Raw genomic sequence first — 26,259 nt, 5'->3', positions numbered from 1 at the left:
CACAGATGAATAAATGAATAAATGTTCATACATACAATGGAATAATTTTCAGCCATAAAATAATGGAGTACCAACACACATTACAACATGGCTGAACCTTGAAAACATCATACTAAGAGAAAAGAAGCCAGACACAAAAGGCCACATAATGTCTGATAATATTTATGGGAAATACCCAGAGATAGAAAGCTGACTTGTGGTTTTCAGCAGGGAGGAGAAGCAGGAATATTGAAAAAGTAACTGTTTAGTGGATGATACTGGAGTGATGAAATGTTTTGTCAAGTAGAGAAAATGGTTGTACAACATTGAGAATATACTAAATGCCCCTGAAATTTTATACATATTTGTGTGTGTGTGTGTATAAAATACATATTTGAATTATATATATATGTAAATATATATAAAATCAGGAAATGTTACTGTAAAGGAATACTTGACAAGTAAAACCCAATTGTTCATATCACATAATTATACTTTATTTAATCCTTAGTTGTCCCTATCAAAGCAATAAAAACTACTGTAGGATTGAGAAGAAATCAGAAGACTAATTCCCTTGCCTTCTGCTTATATTTATTTTAAACTTTCCATTGCCCTAAAAAGCTAATAAAATTCAGCTTCCTTAAGCTATGTTTTTAAATAACTGACTACATGCCAAAACTCTATATGTCAAAAGTTAGAAAAATTGAAAGAAAAGGCATTTTCAAATGAAATGCACATTTTAGGTAGATATATTTTATATGTATTTTAGGTATATATATTTTATGTTTATGACATTTTAAGCCTTTAAGCTTCCTTTTTTTTTTCTTTTTTTTGCAGTTCCATGTCTTCCCTGAGGGCATTTTATGGGCTTTTCTTCCTTAGGTCCATGTGAGCAGCACTCACAGAGGCTCTCAAGTCAACATTAGAAATACAGAAGGAAATATCCTGAGCTCAGAGCCTGGGGGGAGCCAATGTTCCAGCTGCCATGGCAGCAGATCAGGGGCTGGTAACTCAGTGGCTTAAAAGAGTTGGTGCAGCCACTTTGGAGAACAGTGTGGAGATTCCTCAAGAAATTAAAAATAGAGCTTCCCCTTACCCTGAAATTGCACTACTGTGTATTTACCCCAAAGACACAGATGTAGTGAAAAGAAGGGCCATCTGTACCCCAATGTTTATAGCAGCAATGGCCACAGTCGCCAAACTGTGGAAAGAACCAAGATGCCCTTCAACGGATGAATGGATAAGGAAGATGTGGTCCATATACACTATGGAGTATTATGCCTCCATCAGAAAGGATGAATACCCAACTTTTGTAGCAACATGGACAGGACTGGAAGAGATTATGCTCAGTGAAATAAGTCAAGCAGAGAGAGTCAATTATCATATGGTTTCACTTATTTGTGGAGCATAACAAATAACATGGAGGACAAGGGGAGTTAGAGAGGAGAAGAGAGTTGGGGGAAATTGGAAGGGGAGATATGAGGAAATTGGAAGGGGAGGTGAACCATGAGAGACTATGGACTCTGAAAAACAATCTGAGGGGTTTGAAGTGGCGGAGGATGGGAGGTTGGGGGAACCAGGTGGTGGGTATTAGAGAGGGCACGGATTGCATGGAGCACTGGGTATGGTGCAAAAACAAGGAATACTGTTATGCTGGGGGGGAAAAAAAAGAGTGGCTAGGAGATGAGTGGTTTCCCATGATTTTGCTTTGCCTGAAAGACATATTGCACAGGATTTAATGGAATCTTCTCCTGGGCTACTAAGAAATCCCTCTTTCCAGTATGGGCTTGTTGAATGTAGACTTGAAAGATATTCAATTTATGGTATCTTGATATTTTCATTTAGTGCCTCAGTTTTCTTTTTTGACATCAGAGTAGTCAGCAAGTCATTACACTGTGGCAAACAGTTTTCTTAACCTCTAAAGAAGAATTTTAGGTTAAGATGAGATAATGTAACTTTTGGTTAGATCTTAAAGATCACTATGTGCATTTGCACATGTATACGGAAATATAAAACTATATATGCCAATATGACATGTATGTATTTAGCTTATGTATTTATCATTATGTAAATATAAAATTTGTATGTACATAAATATGTAAATATACCACATATCTATCATGTATATATTTGCCATATAAATAAATTTGATTATGTATAAAGTATTAGAGTGTCAAAGGCCTGGCAGCCTCTCTAAACAGAGTTGCATGGCAAGAGGCAGACCAAGGACCAGAATGTAGGTCACCCCATCCAACACCCAACTAGTCCTCTTCAGAGAAGTGTTGCAACAGTTTATTCAACAATTCACAAGAATAGTTTTATTTTAGGATTGTTCAGAGTGTCTCTCATTTTGTTGATTTACTCTTGCTTGTTTGTCCCCCATTTTCATTCCTATTTCCTGCCTCCCCATGTGAAACTATACAAATGTGTTTTGTACATATATTAAATATACATAAACACATTGGTGTTAAACATATATGTTGTTTTTTCAGGTCTGTGTTCTTAATTTATCTGAATGATCTTGTGTTCTGTGTCCCATTTTTTTCCTTATCATTTCTTAACCCATTTTTTTTTAAGATCCACATATGTTCTGCTTTCTGCACCTAATGTATTAAGAGGCTTATTCACCTCATTTTATATATATATTCATCTCATTTTATATACATTCATCTCTTTCGTGGTGGAAAATTGGAATGTCTCCAATTCTCTGCTACTACAGACAAGGATATAAAGAATATCATGACTCAAGCCCCCATGTAGACCTGCTGCAAAAATTTCTCTGGAGTTTTAACTCAGAGAGTGATTGCCAAGTCAGAGCCTTACGCATACTTAACTACTGACCTCCAGAAGGACTACCAGTTTCACATGACTAGCAAAACATTTGTTCCCCTTACAAAAAAACCCGATATTATGAATCTTTATAATTTAATATGATGGCTATAAAATGTTAACCCATTTGTGTCTTAACTATAATGTCTCTATTAGATGTCTCTATGCTTTTTGTTCCTCTGTATAAACATATTGCCCTCTCAAGTTTTCTCTTGTGAGATGCTTATTAGATGTACTGCTTCTATTCTATAGGTTGACCAGTCTTCTTGTTGATATGCAAGCATTCTTTATCTATTTGAAGTATTAATTTCATGGAAACTCATCTCTAATCTTATATTTCCCAGTTAATCCTCTGTCAGTGAATTTTATTTATGGTGGCATTTGTTGGATTTTCAATTTTAATGTAGTCAAATTCATCTATTTTTTTTTTTTTTTTGGCCTTCTAACTTATGCTTTGGGTCTTAGTTTAGAGGCAATCCCCAATGGAAAAGGCACAAAGTTATTCTTTCATGTTTTCATCTATTGACTTTTTAGAATTTTCTCTTTCACATTTAGGTCTTTATTCACCTGAAGATCACCTTTGTGGCAGGGATCTAGCATCATCATCATCATTATCATTATTATTATTATTATTAATTTTTGAAGCCATTTTTTTATATGCTAGCCTGTTCTGACTAGCTTGTGGGATCAACTTTGACGTTTATCAAATTCATGTAAGCAAATTAGGTTTTTTTCCTGAACTCTATGTAGTGTTCCATTTGACTTTTTTCCCTTTCTGTAAGAAATCTAAGCTCTGTTTGTTTTATTTTAACTTATGGATTTATAGCATACCTTGATTGTCTATTAGGACAAACACTCCTCACCCATTTTTTATCTTACTTCTCAAAATTTCAAAGTTGGTCTGGCAATTCCTAGGGTTTTTTTTTTCCCAAATATATTTTTATTTATTTTTTTTTTAAAAAAACAAAAAACTTTATTTATTTTTAAATTTTTTTTTCCCCAATTTATTTATTTTCAGAAAAACAGTATTCATTATTTTTTCACCACACCCAGTGCTCCATGCAAGCTGTGCCCTCTATAATACCCACCACCTGGTACCCCAACCTCCCACCCCCCCGCCACTTCAAACCCCTCAGACTGTTTTTCAGAGTCCATAGTCTCTCATGGTTCACCTCCCCTTCCAATTTACCCAAATTCCCTACTACTTTCTAACACCCCTTGTCCTCCATGCTATTGGTTATGCTCCACAAATGAGTGAAACCATATGATAATTGACTCTCTCTGCTTGACTGATTTCACTCAGCATAATCTCTTCCAGTCCCGTCCATGTTGCTACAAAAGTTGGATATTCGTCCTTTCTGATGGAGGCATAATACTCCATAGTGTATATGGACCACATCTTCCTTATCCATTCATCCGTTGAAGGGCATCTTGGTTCTTTCCATAGTTTGGCGACTGTGGCCATTGCTGCTATAAACATTGGGGTACAGATGGCCCTTCTTTTCATGACATCTGTATCTTTGGGGTAAATACCCAGGAGTGCAATTGCAGGGTCGTAGGGAAGCTCTATTTTTAATTTCTTGAGGAATCTCCACACTGTTCTCCAAAGAGGCTGCACCAACTTGCATTCCCACCAACAGTGTAAGAGGGTTCCCCTTTCTCCACATCCTCTCCAACACATGTTGTTTCCTGTTTTGTTAATTTTGGCCATTCTAACTGGTGTAAGGTGATATCTCAATGTGGTTTTAATTTGAATCTCCCTGAGGGCTAATGATGATGAGCATTTTTTCATGTGTCTGATAGCCATTTGTATTTCTTGATTGGAGAAGTGTCTGTTCATATCTTCTGCCCATTTTTTGATGTGTTTGTCTGTTTCGTGTGGGTTGAGTTTGAGGAGTTCATTATAGATCCTGGATATCAACCTTTTGTCTGTACTGTCATTTGCAAATATCTTCTCCCATTCCGTGGGTTGCCTCTTTGTTTTTTTGACTGTTTCCTTTGCTGTGCAGAAGCTTTTGATTTTGATGAAGTCCCAGAAGTCTATTTTCGCTTTTGTTTCCTTTGCCTTTGGAGACGTATCTTGAAAGAAGTTGCTGTGGCTGATATCGAAGAGATTACTGCCTATGTTCTCCTCTAAGATTCTGATAGATTCCTGTCTCACGTTGAGGTCTTTTATCCATTTTGAGTTGATCTTTGTGTACGGTGTAAGAGAATGGTCGAGTTTCATTCTTCTACATATTTAAATAAGTTTGTTGAATTCCTTAAAAATTCTTTTCTTATATATTTTGAAATATGTTTGTTGGTGGCCTGAAGGTTTCTCCTGGCATTTTATTTGAAGTTGCATTGAACTTGTAGACTAAATTTGGGAAAAACTGATTTTTTTTCATATTGAGTTATCTCATTCATGAATGTGGTATATCTCTTCATTTATTCAGGTCTTATAGTTTGTTTTTCTGTTGGATTTTACAGTTTTGTCCATAAAGGTCTTGTGTATTTTTTGTTAAGGGTTATTCTTGTATATTTTTTTTCAGTCCAGTTTCAACCTATAGGATATATTTATATATATACAATTTATCACAAGGGATTGGTTTGCACTATTGATTATATGAGCTGCCTAAGCAAGTCCAAAATCCATAAGGTAGGCTTTCAGGAAGGTTAGAAGTATGGTCATGGGCAAGTTGAAATTCATGGGCACAGTCAAACTACTATGCTCTGGTGACAGTTTCCTTTCCCTCCCCCCTACCCTCTTTCTCTCCCTTTCTCTATTCAGACCTATTTCAAGACTTCTAACTGAATGAATCAGACCAGCCCAAATTGTCAAGGATACTATCAGTACTTAAAGTCATTTGATTATGGACTTCAATCACACCTCTAAATTCATGGCACTATGTAGATTAGTGTTTTGATTAAATAACTGGAGACCATTGCCCAGCCAAACTGATACATTGGCAAAACCTTTTACAGTACAATTTTGTTTGCTAACTTAAGTTATGTTTTGTTTTCTGTTTGATTATTGCTAATCAACGTAGAGGAGCTATATTGATTTTTGTAAGATGATACTGTGTCTAAATCACTTCCTGAATTGTGTTTTTTCTGGTGGTTGGTCTGGGGCTTCACTTTTATGTTCTGTGTTGGTGATGCTATCATCTGCAAATAGTTTAAGGGGATGTTATCTGCAAACAATTGTAGTTCTTACAATTCTTGATTCTTTTTCTTATCTGATGACTTTGGCCAGTGCGCCCACTGATATGTTAAGTGATGGCAAGGATAGCAAGTGTCCTTGGTCATTCTCTGACAGTAATGTATATCTAAAGTTCCACCACAGACAGGATGCTTGCTTTAGTTGCGGTATTGAATCCTTCATCATTTTATGGATATGTCCTTCAATTCCTAGTTTATTGAGTGTTACCTTCTTTCACCATAAATAAAATTTGTATTTTATGAAATGCTTCTTCTACATCCATTTAGAAGATTATGATATCAGCCCACTGGTGTGTAACATACACATTTACATTTACTAACGTTAAATCACATTTGTTTCTCTGCAATAAATAAATCCTAGTTACTTTGGGAGTGGGGAGCAGGTAGTAATTGACACAAAATGTTTCACTAGTTTCAGGTATACAACATGGTGATTCACCTTTTCTGTATGTTACATATGCTCACCACAAGTGTAGCTACCATTCATCTGTCACTATACCATGCTAGGACAATATCATTAATAAATTCCCAATGCTATACCTTTTATTCCCATGACTTATTTGTTCCATAACTAGAAGCCTATGTCTCTCACCCCCTTTCACCCATTTTGCCCATCCCTTCACCCGTTCCCCCCTGACACCCACTAGTTTGTTCTCTATATTTATAGGTCTGATTCTGCTCTTTTCAATCTAGCTTATTATGATGTGTTATATTCTTACTATGCTTGTTCAGTTGGTTAGCAAATATATTTTTGATAATGTATGTCTCTGTTCATAAGTAAAACAGGCTATAACTCCTCTTTTTATTTTCTAGCCTGATTTTACTTTAAACGTCAAGTTACTCTAACTTTGTAAAATATTTTAGGAAATGTCCCTTCTTTCCCTACTCTCTGCAACTACTTTTATAAGATAGGGGTTGTTTGTTTCTTCAACTTTGGCAGAACTCTTACAAAATTTTTTGGACCAGGGACTATTTGTGGGTCCATTTTGTGGTAATTTGTCATCTAATAAGGAGGAAAGCATTTTTCTTTTACATTGAATTTTTAATCAATATTTATTTATTTATATGTTTATTTTAGAGAGAGAGAGTGCGTGCACGAGCTGGGGGGAGGGGTAGTGGGAGACTCAGACTCCCCACACTGAGCAGGGAACCCCATGCGGGACTCAATTCCAGGACCCTGGGGTCATGACCTGAGCCAAAGGCAGATACTTAACTGAGTGAGCCACCCAGGTGCCTGAATTTTTAATCAATATTAGTTGTATAATTTTATAAAGATAATAAGATAGCTTTAGCTTTGGACTAATAATTGAGTATTATTACACCAGATACACTTCCAAGTGTGTCTTATAATAGATGAGGCAGAAATGGGATCCAGATGGAACGCTCCAGATGTCAGATTAAGTCCGTTGCCTTTGAAACTCCCTTAATTCTCACTGCTTCTTCCCATCTAGGACATACGGGCCGGCTATTAAAGTCTCTGTGCTTCACCAGTCTTTCCTTCCTGTTGCTGCATATCATCTTCCATATCACGTTGGCTAGCCTGGAAGCTCAACACCGTATTGGACCTGGTTACAACTGTGAGTGTTACAGTGATTTTTTCCCCTTCATATTATGGATGAATAAAGCTATGTGTCATAATGCACATAACAATCTATACAGAAATTACATGGTAGAATTCATGATCATTTCTGGTCATTCAGCGATCCTGTACTGCAGCTGTCATGGAAAATTGGGTAATACAAGTGACTTAATGAATGAATTTTCAACAAAAATTAGATATGAGGTCTCTATTTGTAGGCAAGACATTATTACTGGGCTTAGTCTAAAAAAACAACAACAACAAGATTTATATTAGTCCCTGGAGCATACAGTACAGCTAGTGAGGCAAGCTATGTACAATTTCTAACATGACTAATATGAGTATAAAAATTAGATAACATTATATGACTGTGACCTCAGTCCTATTCTATAGCATAATGGAAGATTTCATGTGCCTTCATAGGAAAAAAATACAATGACATGTAGTTTCTTTTTTACTTATTTAAGATTTTATTTATTTATTTGACAGAGAGAAAGCAAATCACAAGTAGGCAGAGAGGCAGGCAGAGAGAGAGAAGGGGAAGCAGGCTCCCTGCCAAAGCAGAGAATCCAATCTGGGACTCGATCCTAGGATCCTGGGATCACGACCTGAGCTGAAGGCAATGGCTTAACCCACTGAGCTGCCCAGGCGCCCCTGTAGTTTCTTTTTTAATTGAGAGTTTTTTACTGCTACTCATACAGAAATAATGTCTCATATGCATCATATTTTGAAGTTGTGATCTGAAAATGTCAACATCTATATTCTTTATCTAGGCAGTGTCATGTTTCCAAAATTAACCTGTTACTGGATCAATTCGCCTTCAGTTTTTCTAGGATGTGTGATTGTCATTTGAAAAAAGAATGAACAAGTGGGTAGAATACAACCCTCATGTTTTAAGTTAAATCTAAAGAATCCCTGACATATTTGAAATGGATTATAGTAAGTTTTAAATTGTCAGCTTTTCTTTGAATAAACACATTAGTGAGGTTTAAATTTCCTGATCTTTCATAAAGGCAAGCACAAATAATAGGAAGTAAACCCACACTTCCCTGCAAAATAAAAATGATTAAAATTCTTCATGGATCAAAGATTATTAACATAAATCTCTCTAGTGAGAGATCCTTTAGTAAAATCCATATTTATAAATTATTCAGTATCCTTCAGCATATAACTTTTAGAAAGCTACCTTTTACAGACCTAAAGTTAGTATTCATTTTGGCCATTTTACTGAGTTCAGAATCCATTGGATAATAATATGTATCAAAATGGTTTTGCTGTGAAATCCATGATTTAAGATATGGTTCTTGTTTTTAAGTTGGCATATAATTCATATACAATAAAATTCACTGATGTAAGGAATACAAATGAGTGGCTTTTAGAGTGTGGAACCATTGCCACTCTCTGATTCCAGAACACTTCCATTGGCCCCCTGCCCACAGAAGAGTAATTCTCCATTCTCTCTCCACCCAACCCTAGGCAAATACTAACCTACTTTCTGCCTCTGTTAGATTTACCTGCTCTGGACATTTCACCTAAACAGAATTATACAATATGTAACCTTGTGTATCTGGCTTCCTTCACTGAGCATGATGTTCTCAAGTTTCATCCATGTTGTAGTGTGCTTCAGTACTCCCTTCCTTTTCATGGCCGCATAATATTCCATCATTAACATGTGGCTTTACTGTTTGGTGAAAGTCACTTCATTATTCAAAACTTGATAAAAGAAAATGTTTATATAATAAGTAGTTTAGTTATGTTTTAATGATTAAAAATTATTACATTTGACTGGGTTCAGATCTTTTTAGTCTTAGTAGAAATATTATAGCAGTATTTCCTTGTGCTTCTCAATCTCAAATCCTTTTGATACTTCTTTTTTTTTTAAAGATTTTTATTTATTTATTTGATAGACAGAGAGAGATCACAAGTAGGCAGAGAGGCAGGCAGAGAGAGAGGGGGAAGCAGGCTCCCCGCTGAGCAGAGAGCCCGATGCGGAACTCGATCCCAGGACCCTGAGATCATTACCTGAGCTGAAGGCAGAGGCTTAAACCACTGAGCCACCCAGGCGTCCCCCTTTTGATACTTCTTAAAAAGACATTCCTAGGATCATGAGGAAAGATTTTTTAACCAAAAATGTTGTCTGAATAAAAGGCTATTTCATGGATAAAGACTTATCTATCACTGAAAGTATTTAATCACAAGATAGAGTACAACTCATTCAGTTTTTTAAAAATTTGACTTTATAAATATATATCTTGCCTGTGTCTACAAAAGAATTTAGATGCTGAGTGATACTGTAGAAACAACTGTACTGGAGGGTGTCTAGTTTAAGTGCAGTTCGTCATTTCGTCTCACCCAGAGTCTAACTGTTTCTAATTTTTATGCAAAATGATGAATTTTGGGGTGACTGGTGGATGAGTTGGAAGAGCATGTGATCTTGGGCTTGGGAGTTCAAGCCCTGAGTAGGGTGTAGAGATGACTTTAATAAATAAAACTTTAAAAAGGATGATTTTCTACAGTTCTATAAAAGTAAAAATAAAAATGTAATTGAAATGTTAAAACATTCCCCTTTCCACATTTATAGATATATTTACTGTATGTATGGCCTCCCCTATAAGATGCAAACAGGAAGATATACAGACTTAAACACACACACACACACACACACACACACATACACACACATGCAGAAGTTTGTTTCATTTGTCTCCTTCTTCCCAGGCAAGGATCCAGATTACCTGGACCCTTTGGATGGGTCCTATGCTAATGCCATGCAGAAGTTAGCACTTTTCGGTGGCGAAGATGTGGAGGCTATCCTGAGCGTAGCCAGAGCTGGCTTCTTGACATAAGCATTCCTTACAACTCAGTCTTGGGGAGTTAGCTCTGCCTTTCCTAATTTCATATCCTAAGTATGTGGGTTCCCAGATGCCCAGATATTTCCATGTCTCCCCCCCCGAGATATCTTTATTCATGCACAATTATGGTCTACTGTCAGTGAAGAATGATCTCACATACTGTCCTCCTTTCCTTTTTTTTGATATCCTTTTATAAAAGCTCTTTTCTGTTCCACAGAGGGCCAATATAACGGAAATCATAATAGTAAACTTTATTTCTACCAAGTTAAGCTCTAGAGAGAGATTTATTCCTACCAAAGTTACTATTCCAATTTGCAGTTACAGTTTTGTTGATGAGGTCACCAACAGAGAAGAGATGTGCTAAAGACCGAGTTTGAAAAAGGAATTTGAACTCTTTTTCAAGGTGTCACAGGCACCTTGAAAGTGAGTTTACAGAAATCGTGAATTTCTTCTGAAAAACGAGTGACGCGTGTAACAGCATTGGCTCATTGGGTGTTACCGATTTTTTTGGTCCAGTTTCATGTGCAGTGTTTAAAAGTAATACATTCTTGAAAAGGGATAAAAAGGAAGGGCAAACAAACTTCAGAGCTTTGCAAAACTAGGTTAGTCCAAGATTGACACAGAACAGGTTTTCAGCCTCAAGCATTTTTTTAATGATCAAGTTATATAACTCCAGAAAATACTGTGAGAGTGGGTAATGGAAACACTGACTTTTAATTTAGAGTTGACTTCATTTCACTAATGTTATTGTTCCTTGAGCATTTGGAGTTTCGATTACACCATCGGAGTTGTAAACACAAACTCAGCTAGTTTGATATCCTGCATTTGAAGGGTAGCCTTTTTTGGCATCTGTGGACACAAAGCAGCAAAATTTCAAACAAAAAGACAAAGAAAGTGTCTTCGCCAGAAGGGCTGTGCAGTTTAAAATGCTTTCTCTCTGTTTAAGACATTGGTAAATTAAAACGTAATCACCCACACAGGTCGGATTTCCCAGTCATTGAAGTCATGTTCAAATTCAAGACCACCGATTGCTCCTTTATGTGTGATTAAGTTTGTTTTCCTACTTATTCCTCTCCCCATTTAAAACTCAAATACCTTCACCCTCATTATAGCAAAAGCTCCCAAGATCCCTCAGGAATCTAAGACGCATGTCTGGGGGACAACAGTAGCATTTATAAATATTGAGTCATTGAAAGTTCTTGTTCCCCTAGAGTCCTGTGAATATTAACTGGCAGTGGTAAAGAGTTTTTCAAACCAGCCTATTTTGTTCCTGACTAGCTGGCAGGTTTGTTAAAGGTGCCATTGTGCAGACCTGAAACTTTACTCCCCCAGCCCCCCCTCTCTCTTCATTTCCAAAACGGTGCTTATAGGTAAGTGAGGAAATCTGTGGGACAGGGGGTAGGTACCTCTGTAAATTTTCCTCAAACATGTGTTGTGCCGCTTACTAAAATATTTTCATTCCCTCAAAACTATACTATTTAAATAAATGTAAACCCAGTTTCAATTATGTCACTACAGATGCCACAGAAGTAGTTTATTGGACTCACTGGTGATTGTGCGGCAGTGTCCGTGAAATTTCAAGGCCGCTCTGGATTCCTGTGCTGTGTTAAAGCAGGTTACAAGAAACTTTTTTTTTTCCAATTTATTTATTTTCAGAAAAACATTATTCATTATTTTTTCACCTCCCCTTGAGTTCGAAACTATGAAGGAAAAATTTGTGGTGATAATGGATGCTCTTTGTAGAGCGCCTACTAGCGGTCAGACCCCACAGAGCATTAGATTCCTTCTCTAATTAAGGATTCTTTTTTTTTTTTTTTCCTTGTTACAGATGAGCTCAAATGTTCTTAGGGAGGGCTCTCCCAACCCATGACCTGGTTCCTTTCTGTGAGTCAGGGTGGGTCAGGCTGTGCCGATGGACGGCTTCCCTGAGGAAGTCTGTGGGCTTCCCTGAGGAGGTGAGTGGGAGCTGCCATTCACCGTAGGCTCTGAGCACTGGGCTGGTGGCCTTTTCCAAGCTGGATTAAGCTGGACACGGGATAATTTTATTCCTACAAAGAGGCAGTCTGCTGGTCAAGCCTTGCCCCTATAGGGCTATGCCTTTTGTGAGCTGTCTTCCCCCAAGGAGGTGCCTTTCTTTTGTATAAGTGTATTTCCTGTCCAAGGGTGCTGAGGTAGGGATGAGTTCAATGGTGATGAGGCCATTCTTCATGGAAATGGCCTCCAGGAGAGGAAATGGCCTCCAGGAGAGCAAGTGAGTCACCCAGGCTGCCACACGTCTGAACTGGGATCTGAGCACTGAGCTGCCTGGCTTTCCACCATCTTTCCTTCTATTTGGGAACTCATTATTTGTTGTCTACTTATGATTCCTTTCTCCACTGCACTTCCTAGGCCTTTGGATCGGTCTAGTTTCACAGGACTTAAATAAGTTGCTGCTGTTTCCTTACAATATCTCCTTTGCTTCATTCATTTGTAGTATTCATGGTTAGAGTCATTTTTCCCTGAGGGCAGACCCCCCAGATCAGCTGCTTTCTCCCCATCTAGAGGGAAGAGAATCTAGAGTTCTGATTTTCCTCACTAGGAGCACAGGAAACTGGGCCTAGAAGCCCACTGACCAAGGGGTTAATGATAGACCTTCACAGTACTTTATCCTGATGCTCTTCTGTGCTTAAAACATAGGAGGATCTCCATGCTGAGACCCAATGTAGAAAACAGTAGAGTGTGATAAGAACACCAAGAGACAGATGTGGGCCTGGCATTTTGGCATCTCATCTTTTTTTTTTTTTTAATTAACATATAATATATTATTTGTTTCAGGGTACAGGTCTGTGATTCATCAGTCTATATAATTCACAGCACTCACCACAGCACATACTGTCCCCAATGTCCATCACCCAGCCTCCCCATTCCTTCTATTCCCCCTCCCCTCCAGTAACCCTCAGTCTGTGTCCTGAGATTAAGAGTCTCTTATGGTTTGTCTCCCTCTCTGGTTTCATCTTGTTTCATTCCCCTCCCCCTTCTACTATGATCCTCTGTCTTGTTTCTCAAATTCCTCAGATCAGAGAGATCATATAATTTTCTGATTGACTTATGTCACTCAGCATAATACCCTCTAGTTCTATCCACATCTTTGCAAATGGCAAGAGTTCATTTTTGATGGCTGCATAATATTCCATTGTATATACATACCACATCTTCTTTATCCATTCACCTGTTGATGGACATCTAGGCTCTTTCCATAGTTTGGCTGTTGTGGACATTGCTGCTATAAACATTGAAGTGCAGGTGCCCCTTTAGATCACTACATTTGTATCTTTAGGGTAAATACCCAGTAGTGTGATTGCTGGGTCATAGGGTAGCTCTATTGTCAACTTTTTGAGGAACCTCCATGCTGTTTTCCAGAGTGGCTGCACCAGCTTGCATTCCTACCAACAGTGTAGGAGTGTTCCCCTTTCTCTGCATCCTCGCCAACACCTGTCGTTTCCTGATTGGTTAATGTTAACCATTCTGACTGGTGTGAGGTGGTATCTCACTGTGGTTTTGATTTGTATTTCCCTGATGGGCATCTCATCTTGATGATTGTGAGATAGATGCTTACAGCGAGCCTCTCTTGCAGACACTCTGCTTTTTAGTGCTCGTGCTGACTCGTCTCATGGCACATGCCAGAAGACTCCACATTAATCATACTCATCATTAATGGTGTTAATTAGATATAGACCCCTAGATTTGCAAAGTCCCCTGATGAATCCATCCTCATATAAATGATCCCTATGGATAGTCTTGATTTTTCACATTTGACACAGTACAGTGCAGGAAAGAGTTAATATTTATGGAGTGGGAGACAAAATATATAAAAGGAAACTAGCCTGTGCTTTTTTTAAGAGTAATTTTTGAAGTCACTTCCTGCTTCCTGCTTTCTCATGGAAACTAGCTTGGAGGCCCCAAGAGGTGGCATCTGGAAGAGCCTTGATTCTCCTTCTTCTTTTCTTCTCTCCCCTGACAACTCCCTGCAAGGACATACGGCTCCTCAACACAACAATCAGAAAAATACCCAGACCGAGTTTTAATTCCCTGGGCATTTGTGCAAGGATGAGGGTATTAGTCTAATTTTCTCTAAACTAAAATAGTCTCAAAGCCCCTAGATCATCCATAAAGCTTCCAATCACAGTTATTACATGTGCAATTAGCCTTGGGTGTTATTTCCTTCCGCTCCTGGTAAGTGAGGCCGGTTGCTTATTCCGTCCCCTGACACTTAGGCACGTGCCAGCCCGTGATGGAGCCTGGCGCTTGGCACTGTGGGCAAGGAAGGCAACTCCAGTCTAAGACTAATTTATGATCTGTAGTCTCTGGATGGGAAGCGTTGCTGAAAGAGAACTCTGGCAACCAAGACTGGATGGAGTCTGCTTTCTTGGAAGAACGAACACGTTCAGGGTCAGCTGCCAAAAGCCAGATTTCTACAGGCAAGAGGGCAGATTCAGAGGGTAGCACCCTGCGGAAGAGAAACCGCATGGGGATAAAAACCTCTTAGGCCAGCCCCTTGTTGATATCCTGATTCTTGACGCGACAGTCATGCAGGGATGTTCAGTTCACATAGTGTTTTTCAAATAGAATGTGTCATTTCATTGCGAGAAAGACTTTTCATGAGGGTTTCTTGTATTATTCAGTATATGAATAAATGCAGGATCTTACATGACCATGGGAGGTTACTCACGTCTGTGGCTCCGGGTCCTTGACTGTGAATATGACGATCTGCCATCTCAAAGCGTTGTTGTGGCAGTAGAGTTACTACAGTGCCTGACCCGCACTGAGTGCACGTTAACGATCAGCTAGTGTTACTGTTGTCATTCTTACTAGAGGAGTCATGATTCTTGCCCAGGGTCATGCACAACTACAAGGTAACAGGAACGGCTCAGAACTGAATCTTGTCTCCAAAGTATCCACAATCACGTGGATGAAACTTTGAAGTTATGACATGTATGAAACTTACCTGGTGTCAGATAATTACCTAGTACAGTCTTTGTCTTAATTCCCTACTAATTCTTTATATGCACTCTCCACTGTGTGGTTGAAATCCTGGGTAATAGGGCAAAATGGTGCTGTTTGGAAGGCTGTGTCAATGACGTGTATCTTCAGTGACCCGCCAGTCTCTGTCAGTACTTTTTTTTTTTTTTTTTGCTTCTTCAAGAGCCTCTTCCCCACTGAAAATTTCCACCTCATCTGCCCTGTGGCTGCAGGGCTGGGTCTGGACTTGTGAGTACATTATAGTACTCTCCTTATACCCTCCCTGCCCCAAAGCTTGTCACCTACCCCATGCCCTCTAGCACAGAGGAATAGTACTAATACATTATTTATTATTTATTACCCTTTCTATGTTATGGAATTTTATTTTATTATTTATTTATTTAACGATTTTTATTTACTTACTTATCAGAGAGAGAGAGCACAAGCTGGGGGAATGGCAGGCAGAGCAGGCAGAGGGAGAAGCAGGCTCCCCGCTGAGCAAGGAGCCCGATGAGGGACTCAATCCTGGGATCCTGGGATCATGTCCTAAGCCAAAGGCAGATGTTTGACTGACTGAGCCACCCAGTCACCCCTATGTTATGGAATTTTAGATGAGACAAATGATAAAAATTTTAGGAAGAGAGGTATTAACTTTTTTTTTTTGTAAAGTACACCAGCACTTCACTCATATTATTTCACTTCACTCCTCCCGTGTCTGTAAAAACTCACTATTGTGTTACTAATAGGGCCATGAGGACCAGAGGTGGAGAGTGTCTTGCATGAATGAGGTCCCTCAGCGGCAGAGCCAGAATTCAAACTGAGGGCTTCTGGACTCCATAGCCTGTGTTCTCTGCAGTGTGTCACGTGGCCTCGTAAGTGCACAGGAAAAACTTTGTAGAGAAATTGGATTAATTAGATTCTGAGAAATAGATGAGATTAGGAGCCACATATTTAGGAGCATGTGCTGGGAGAGAGGATAGTTAATATGCCATACTCACTCTAAGTAAAGCACTAATGGTTGGTAGTATGTTTTACTTGGTAAGTATTGGCCTTTAAGAATATCTCCTCCCACGAAGCCATGTGAACTCTGCAGTGCTGTGTGTTTGGGTGTATGGGTGCATGGGTGTCCATTTGCTTATCTTCTACTTCCACCTGGTCCTCTGCCCTCACCTGCCTCACTTCAGGTGGATCCTTGCTAACAATGGCCGCTCTCTGGTCTGTGAGTGGCTTTAACCTGCCGTCTTCAAGCCTGAGAAAACTGGAGGTGTTCTTTTCTGAAGATGGAAATCAGTCAATAAATCAACAAGAACGTATAGGATGCCTTTCAGTATGTGGAAATCTCATTCCCTGAAATGTGAACCCCTGAGATCCTGGATCCTGAGACTGTTTCCAAAATGACACATCGAAGAGTCTAAGATGTTCTCTACACAACCATCTTTCAAATATTTGAAGGCAGCTGTGATGTCACATCTAAGTATTTCTTTCAGATCCATCTTGAGTCCCTCCCCTCTGCTATCAGCTCAGTGTGTCAGTCTTGTGTGAACGTTTGGATAAGAACACATCCGTATCTTATCAGGTGGGATCCCCGCAGCTCCATTGGGCCCAACACCATGGGACTGTGACTTTCCTCGTTCTGGAACCTTGTCCTTTTCCCCCATCAGCTAACATTATGGACCTGTCATGTATCGTATATTTGCCATGCACATCTTTTCTTATCTAAAATATCCAGTCTATTTCTTGGGCAATCCAACTTTTAATCCCCTCAAGGCATCCTTGATCTGGGATTTTGAGTCTGCTTGAGTAGAACTCTTTCCTTACCTTGTGTCATCCCCATCTTACCCCTAAATGAGGCAAAATATGTGTAGCTCTTGGCACAGATCAAACACACCAGGAGGCCTTGTTTTCCTTCACTCTTGCTTCTGCCTCACTACCTCTCACACCCAGCTGCTCCTGCTGCTGCTGCTTCACTTTTTTTAAAAAAAAAAAATAACATCTTTTTTGGTTCTAAGTTTTGCTCTAAATCCGTATTGGTGATAGTCTCGGTGTTTAATTGCCCCTTACAGGTCAGGCAGAGTTTCTGTGTCCTATCTTGATTCTGCATAGTTCTGCAAGGTGCTTGATGTTTTACTCATCAAATAGTAAGCAGATAGCAAATAGCAGATAAAGAAACCGAGCAGCAACAGAAGAGGTGAAAAAAGATGAAAAAAGTGAGAAACGTGACCATATCCTGCAGGGTCTCGAGGATGGTGCTGGCTCCCTGGGGCCTGTGTGTCTACAGGTCAGCGGGTTCGTCTAGACAACGGAGGAAGAGCTACGGCCAAGCAAAGGACAACCGTACCAGCTCTACTTCTCCCTTTCCCATGGGTGTTGTTTCTGCCTCCCACTGCCCAATGCTGCAAGCTTCCAATTCCCCATCCATACCTTTGCTCTTGTTAGTCCTCTGGGAGAGGGTTCTTACCCACACCACCTGTCCCATTCCTTCACTGGACCCACGCTTCAGTGCTGAGTGCCTGCTCCAGGGGGCCCGGGCCCACTGGGTCAGGGGTCCCTGTGCTCCCCCAATTCTCTAAGCATCTATCATTGATCTCGTACTGAGTTATAATCATTGATTTTTATATATTCTCTCATTAGAATACGATCAGATGGAGGTTAGGGACTATCTCATTTTGTTTATTTTTGTAACCCAAGTACCTAGAATGTGGCCCCCTATGTCGTATACTGTCCAGTAAGTGTTTCAAGAGCAAATCAATGAATTAAGAGCAGCAAAAAAGGAAATGAGAGTGTAACGAAGATGAAAGGGGGTGACTCTTGTAACCAGTTTTCAGTGGAATGCTCCCCATTGGGCGGCTAAGCTGTCAAGAGAAAAGGACAATGTCCCTTTTCTGCCAGGAGCTTGCACCCCTCTCTTTCTGTCCCCCACGGGCATCCTGAAGATCTGACTCTCATAGTTGTTGCCATCTCCCTCTTTCCAGTTCAGAAGGAAATACGAGAATGATCCATTCTTTGAGGGCATTTCTTTTTAAAAATTATATACCAAAAAAGTTGATAACTTGATATTGATTTTCTTGGCCAAAGGAAATTTGGATTTCCACTTGAATTTGGGGAAATCAGAGATGAATGTGGAGAAGATAAGGCTGGAAGTAGCAAGGGAGGGAAGAGGAGTAGAGCTGTGAGGCGTGGGGTGCGGCAGGGCAGCCTCATTAATAATTAGGGAGGGAAGAGAAGCCTGCCCACCATGATAGGTGTGCCATTCTCCTCGAGAGCTCCTTGCTGCCACCTTGGGCCCACCGGTCCTTGCTGTAAGATAAATCACAGGGCAGGAAATTTAAAATGATATGGGATCGATTGTGTTTGCTTAAATAACAATTTCCCTAACCTCAGTTTCATGATGCAGCATTTCTAGTGTGAATTATTTACCATAAAAGCACTAAAACAGGTCTGTGTGGAGTAAACTTAACCTCAAAGTGATAGACGGACAACATAAAGCTATAATTGTATGTTTAGAAACTCACAGTATACTGGAAGGATATTTCAAGGGCAGAGTAGAAGCAGCAAAAGTGGGCCAGATATAGTCATGACTTTCCAGAAAATATTAATCCTATGACACAAGTCTAGTTATTCTTCAGACTTACAAAACTGACGTATATTTTAGGGCTTAGGTATGTGGATTCCTAAGTGAATACCGTTTCTTCCTATAAACAGAAGTTTGGATTGAGAAAACCCTTCTTGATTTCATGTATCAAAAACATATTTCAAGGCTGCAGAAGATCTGCAAAGAAGTTGCTAATGTAATCTCTCTCTTACATTCATTTTTAGAGACATTTAAACATTTCTTGAGATTCCCATTGCAGATTATGGTCATATTATAGAATATTAATACTGAAGATACTACCATAAAAATGTTATGATACAATTATAGACAAAGGTTTGCCTATTGCTTTATCATTTATTTTCTGAAAAAGTCTTTGCTTTGCAAACATGCATTGCATTGACAATTATGGTTCTAAATGCTTTTCTTTCATAACTTTGCATGGTTATTTAGTAACAATCTTTAGTTTTTAAGTGAGCAATCATTCTCAAAGGGCCAAAAACTATTGTAAAGTAGTAATCCTATGGAGTAAGATTTGATGGCTGATTTCTAAAAACTCTCACATGGTCATTGCATTTTCCCCACTGCCAATGGGTAAGAAAAACCAAGGCAATCATGACATATAAACCATATTTCTCTAATCAGGAAAGAGCAGGCCCAGATTTCCTTCTTTTTGTTTTTGCAGAATTAAGAATTTCCTAATTGAGAAATTTGGAAGCATGTCACATTTAGATTATAATAACGATAATTATGAGATATTGCGCTGTCAATTTTGAAAATATTCCCCATAAAGTAGAATCCACAACAACCACAAAGAAAATTAGTTTTAAGGAATTCAGGTTAGTCATAATGCTATTATCCTGTCATATGTAAATTTATTCGATTACTGTTTATTAAATCCCTGCTGTGTGCATTCCTTCTGTTAGGTGTTTATCATGCAGCAGCCAGTAAACACCACAGGCCCTGCCCTAACAGACTTTATAGTCTGCCAGTGGGAGGTAGAAGCAGACAATAAATGAACCACAGTAATAGAGTGTGGTAAGCACTATTGTTGAGGTCATATGAAGAAGGACAGAAATATACATAGTACGTACCTACTTTGACCTGGCATGGGAAATTCCTGAAGGAAGTTCTATTGAAGCAGAATCCCAAAGGTTGAGGACATTCCCTTCAAATCTGTGTCCCTGTGACTGACACCGAACCTGGAAATCAGATCTTTTTTGCCATGGGTTATGTTTCCACATTTCTATATGGTCTTTATAAATATTTCATTTCTGGCATAATTTTTCTTCATGTTGATACAGAAGAGTGTACTAACATTTTTCTTGGGTGGTTTTGATTTTTGCTATTCAGTATTTTTGGTGAGCAATTATATATGCAAATATGTTGCTTATCTCCTCAGAATAAATTTCCAAGAGTGGATTTATTAGGTCAAATAACTTAAATTCCTATATTGGAGCATATTGTTTGTACCTTTAAGAAGCCACCTATATATACTTATACATATCATTATAAATAAACAATAAATAGATATAAGGATAGATGGATAGCTAGATAAATAAATAAATAGATAGATAGATGGTAGAAAGGTAGGTCGATAGATGTTTTAGAATGTATCATAGATTTTGAAGTCTTAGGACACCTTGAGGCCTCAGAGAAACCCTTGCTCACAGTCTAATGCTGACATACAAGTGGCAAAGGAAAACATAAGAAATGCTCAACATTAGTCATTAGGATCGTCGAAATCATTCCCACAATGAAATACCACCTTCCCGTAGGATGGCTATATTAAAAAAAGACAAGACGGTAACAAGCATTGGTGAGGATGTGGAGAAGTTGAAACTCTTAGACACTGCTGGATGGAATGTACAATGGTGCAGTCACTTTGGAACAGAGTTTTGTGGTTCTCTAAAATATAAAGCACCTTATATACAAAATACCTAAAATATAAACCACCTTATGATCAGCAATTCCGTTCCTAGGTATATGCTCAAAAGAATTGAAAGCAGGTGTTCAGATAAACTTATGCATGAATGTTCATAGCAACAGTATTCATCATAGTTGATGACAGAACAAAACCCAAATATCCATCCTAAAGGGGGAATGGATAAACCAAACGTGGGGAGGGGGCAACGGGGAATGACTATTTAATGAGTGTGGGGTATTCTTCTGGGGTGATGAAAGTGTTTAAAAGTAGAGAGAAGTGATGTTTGCATAACATTATGCAGGTACTAAAGGCCACTGAATTGATTGTTTTCAAATGATTAATTATATGTATATGAACTTCATCTTCACAAAGAAAAAGAAGAATAAAAGAGTGTACCATATTTGTGGAAATCTTGTCAGCATTAGAAGAAAGCATTTTTGCCATCCTACTAGATGTCAAATAACCCAATGCTTTTTGTAGAAATAACTGTTGATAAAAACAATCATTTTCCCTTAGGTTTATTATTTATATTTATTTTTGTGGAAGACCTACTCATATTATTCTCTGTAAATATATTTTACAAGCTTGATTTTTAAAGTTGATTTTTAAATTTCTTTTAAAGTTGGTTTTTTAAAGTTTGATTTTTGAAGTTGATTTTCATTACTTTGAGGTTTTTTTCGTGTTTAGAATTGTAATCTGTTATTCCTATTGTTTTCTTATTGCTCCAATGACTGTAAATTTACAGAGCTGATATTTATTGCACTCCACTGTTTTCATTTTTTTACATGTTAAAATACATGCAACTCTTGAATTCACCTGAAGCTTATTTTGCATAGAAACTTTAGAGAATTTTTTTTTTCCAAAATAGCTATTAAGTTTCCCATCACTACTGATTAAATAGTCCTTTTGTTGATGCCATTGGGGTAAATTTACTCATGCACAAGACGCTTGGCAGAAAGGTGGCTTTTTCAGTACCTGGTAGTCTGTTTCTTTAATACGTCTGCTTCTCTTGCTCCTTGTCTTTCTTCTGCTTTCTGCTCCTCTTGTCATGCTTCTTTTTATTGTGAAACTTGAAATTCTATTTGGGGAAGATTTCGAATAAGCCTGGAAAACCAAAATGCAAGTAGAAAATGCAGATTCCCCAGATGCAGATGGTAATACCCTGAATTAGCAACTACTGATATACCCAATCACCTTCATCTCAGAGTAAGGCATCAACTCTTGTGTGGCTCATTAAAAACCATAAAATTGAGAAATATCTTCTGGTAAAGGTCATATTGTACCACGTATTTTCAGACTCTGCTCACCTTTCGTTTATAGGTGTTTTTATCTGTCATTCTTCCATGGATTACATCAGTAGGAGTAAGTACATCTATTTTGGAGAAACAGAAGATAAAAGTAGAAGAGAAACAGTACTTTTTCCTTATTGTTATAACCAGTTAATGTGGAAAACCATCTCTGACTTTTTCCAGATGTTATGCATCTGGTCAAGGTCTCAAATTTAAATTTGATATGTCTTTGGTGCAATTCAATTAGACTCCAGGCAGAGGTATAGACACGTGCGTTTAGTTTATAGAGTAAACGCTACTGTTCAAAGAGCTATCCGAAATCTCAGTAAACTGGTTCTTTCTGAGGCTGTCCTACAGAATTTGATTGGAGGAATGTTCATGAGCGTGTTTCTAGCCCCAGAGCTGAGTCTAATATTTTAGAGTCCACAAGATGAGGGAGGTGTATGCATGTCTCAGTAGGATGGAGCTTTCATGATTGTTCCAACAAATAGCCACCAGCTTATATGGCTTCGAGGGCAAATTAACCCTTCTCTTGCTAACATGTCCTCATTGAATGTGGTCACTAGAAAGGACCCTTCCATTTAAAGAGGTTGGATAATGGACACATCGTGGGGACGATACTGAATCTCAGAGTGAGTACTGGAAGGGTGTCAGTGGAGGGAGGAAAGGGAGAAGAAGGAGAGGCGATGTGGCACAGTTGTATGAAGCACGGAAGGCTGGTTCTTCTGCCATCATAACTTCTGAGACTGGATGGGAGTCCGCCATGATTCCCAAGGAGAGGAGCAAGGAGTGAATGAAGCCTGGGTGCAGCTCTGGTGCTCCATGCCTTCCCTTTCTCCATTCACTGAAAAAAAAAAAAAATGAGAATGCACTGTAGGAAATGCTGGTTGTCAGCAGGAGGCTGTGGGCAGTGAGTAGGTGGACAGCGAGTCCCCAGGAGAAGCTGTGTGCTGACAGAGGGGAGATGACAGTAGATGGGCAGGAGGCCAAGGGTTGAGGATCTAAACTACTGTGCACAGCTGGATGTAGGTTCCCTTCAGCGGAAGCAGGGTCATGTGGGTGACTCTCTCTCTGAGAGGATGAGAAGGGCGTTTATCTTTGTGGATAAAAGATATGAGATAAAAAGAAATGAGATAAAAGCCAGTTCTCTCTCTCTCTCTGTCTCTCTCACACATACACACACGTGCATGCGTGCATGTGTGCCCTAGCCTGGGATGCCATTCTCTTGTACTCCTTCGGAAGCTCTTCCATTGAACAGAGGATGTGGAAAGAATTCTAATTCAGTTGCACTTTGGGACGGATGAGTGTAAGTCCACAGCAGAAAGAGCTGTTGTATTGCTAATGTAGTTAATTATAGTCTTTGGCCATAGGTTCTTGGATGAGAAGGTGTGGATGTTGTGAGAATCAGGGTGTGTACAGGGTGGCTTCTCACACAGCCTGAACGGTGAGGTGGCTCACCTGAATTTCTACATGTCCTTCAGGGAAAGCCGATGCTCTTCAATGCTGTTGTTTGGTTGTGGACATTTTCATTAATGGATCTTGAGGGAAAGTCCTTGTTTTCTGTTTCTTTGTCATTTGTTTCAATTTATTTCCTCTCAGACATAGCCATCTGGCCATATTCACTCTTACGTTAAAGGTCGGATAAGCGTGGCCTGAGGTCACTCATGGAAATCTTCTCTATTGAACTCAAATTCCCTTTGTGGGTTAGATCCCTGGCAGTGTAACTCAAGAGTGCCGAACTGCCTGGGTTCATCTTGAGCTTAAGAGGATACCTGGAAGCACCGTTCTAAATGGAATTTACCCCGCTGGGAATTGTATTCTGTGTGTGCCAACTCATTTTTATAAGTCTGTATCTACAGGATAATGGGAATGTCATAGATTATCCCATCCAAACTTTTCACTTCAGGGATAAGCAAACAGAGACACAGTAATCACATGACTTTCCCAAGGTCACTGAGCGCTGATGGCAAAGATCACAACAGGGCATCTATCCATGGCTCATCTACTAATGTTTTTGAGAAAACAGAGAGTATAATTTTAAGATTAGACTTAAGGCACTTTTTCTGTCAATGCAGGAAGAAAAAAATGCACACGCGGTTGGTTTATGAAAACTATCAAATAAAAGTAGATGCTTACTATAAAGTTAAAAAATTCATTTTTTGTGGCCACAGCCATGTAATTATTACTACTCAATTGGTTTTTGATGTTAGTGAGAGTGTTATGATATACTGTGTTTATAAATGACAGCTTTAGGGCGGGAAATACTAGATTTCATATTTTTAATTACTTTTTAGAGTTTGAGTGAAGATAAGCAATAGTATAAAGACAATAGCTTTTAGGGTAGAGAATTTCCAGTTCTGTTGTAAAGTCTGGCTTCAGTATTTCTTATAAGGGATCTTTGAAATGGGACATGTAAGAAGCTTGGCTTTTTACTATCACGTAGCTAAAACTTTTAAGGCTATATTTAAAACATTTTAAATGAACTCTGCGGCATTAGGTTGAATAAAACCAATGTTAATAATTTAAAGCACATACTAATACTGTTATATTCTTTTGGCACTTAAAGATTTCCTAATTTCAATAAAAAATGAAAGTGCATTTCTGTAAGATCAAGCTCGGAGCTTTATGTTCTCAATTATTGCAAAAGTGGTAAAAAGCTTCATCTACTTCAATTTGATCATTTCTTTAAAAGTTTATTTATTTATTTGACAGAGAGAGAGAGAAAAACACAAGTAGAGGAGAGGGAGAAGCAGGCTTCCCATTGAGCAGGGAGCCCAATGCGGGGCTCAATGCCAGGACCCTGGCATCATGAGCCAAAGGAGACGTTCAACCAACTGAGCCACGAGGGCACCCCTCAAGTTGATAATTTTTTGACTTTTAGAAATATTAAAAACTTAGTATCCATGTATAAAATAAATTCAAGTTTCCCTGAAACTAGAAATATGGCAGCTTTAATTGTTCCAGTATTTGCAACATGGAGACATTTATTTCTAAGTACCTAGGATACAATAAAGACATTGACATTCTCTAATGATGAGATTAAAATTTATGTCACTTATTTGACTTTCTTGAAGGTATTTTGAACGAATATGTTACTTAAAAGAAATGTAGATGCTTATTACATTAGAGCAATAATTCAAACCAGAGGCTCTTAAATAAGTCTAAAATTCTTTCTGCCCTTGGACAAGTCACTGTTCCTCAGCAGACTTTGTGATCTCATGAAATGAAAGGGGGGTGGTGGGAGCGTATAAACTGATCAGAAATCTTGCAGAAGGTATTGCTATGCACAGGTGTTGTCTGACGAGGTGCGATGCAGAGTTCTCATAATACATTTTAGGAATTTAATTGTTATATTTGGGTGAATGTTTTACAAGACATCTCATGTCAGCTATGCCTACAGTAGATTATATGATGCTCTGACATATTGGTAATGAACTCGGTCATGTGACATTTCCCTCAATCCAAATAATGAAGTGATCTAGAACTTAAGACATTATTTAAAATTCTGCCTTCAGATAATCATAAGCTTAGACTCAAAATAGAACGTGAGGTCATTGAAATCCTTATGAAATCACTTACCCTTTCTGTTAATTCAGATGCAGGTGGGCAACCATTTTACCTCAAGAACTTTGCAAACAAGATAAAACAAAATATATTTTCCACTTAAAACAGTTCTTCGAGTTACTAGTTCATATTTTAAAATTTGAACCAATAGGCTTGTGAAATGCAACAACAGTCATCTCCTTCCTAAGATTGAATAATTAACATATTCAAATATATTCCACGTCTTTGTGCTATAGTTATAGCTAGACATTATCATCAACAGTGTCTGGCATTTATTTTACTCTTGAAATTATTATTTTCCTTGACATTGAGTCATAGCAGTAAACATGCTCAATGATGTAATTTTTAAATTTATTATGTTTCAGTGAGATGCCAGTAAACTTTATATACAATAATATACAATTCTCATAGAGTTGGTATTTTTATTTATGTTTTAAAGTCAGAGTGGCCAA

The 26,259-nt window shown here is 38.5% G+C and overlaps 1 protein-coding gene across 2 annotated transcripts in view; it reads left to right on the top strand.

Moving 5' to 3' along the window:
* PIEZO2 (piezo type mechanosensitive ion channel component 2) overlaps positions 1-26,259 on the top strand; it is a 456,415-nt gene that overhangs the window by 159,096 nt on the left and 271,060 nt on the right. For both annotated transcript variants that reach the window (XM_044243416.1, XM_044243417.1), the window contains exon 3: positions 7,461-7,586. In XM_044243416.1, coding sequence (XP_044099351.1) covers positions 7,461-7,586 — 126 coding nt within the window. The remainder of the gene's footprint in view (positions 1-7,460; positions 7,587-26,259) is intronic.

Source organism: Neovison vison, chromosome 3 (assembly GCF_020171115.1).
Source record: "Neovison vison isolate M4711 chromosome 3, ASM_NN_V1, whole genome shotgun sequence".
NCBI lineage: Eukaryota > Metazoa > Chordata > Mammalia > Carnivora > Mustelidae > Neogale > Neogale vison.
Note: the sequence above shows the minus strand (reverse complement) of the source record. Positions and strands in the feature narration are given on the sequence as shown.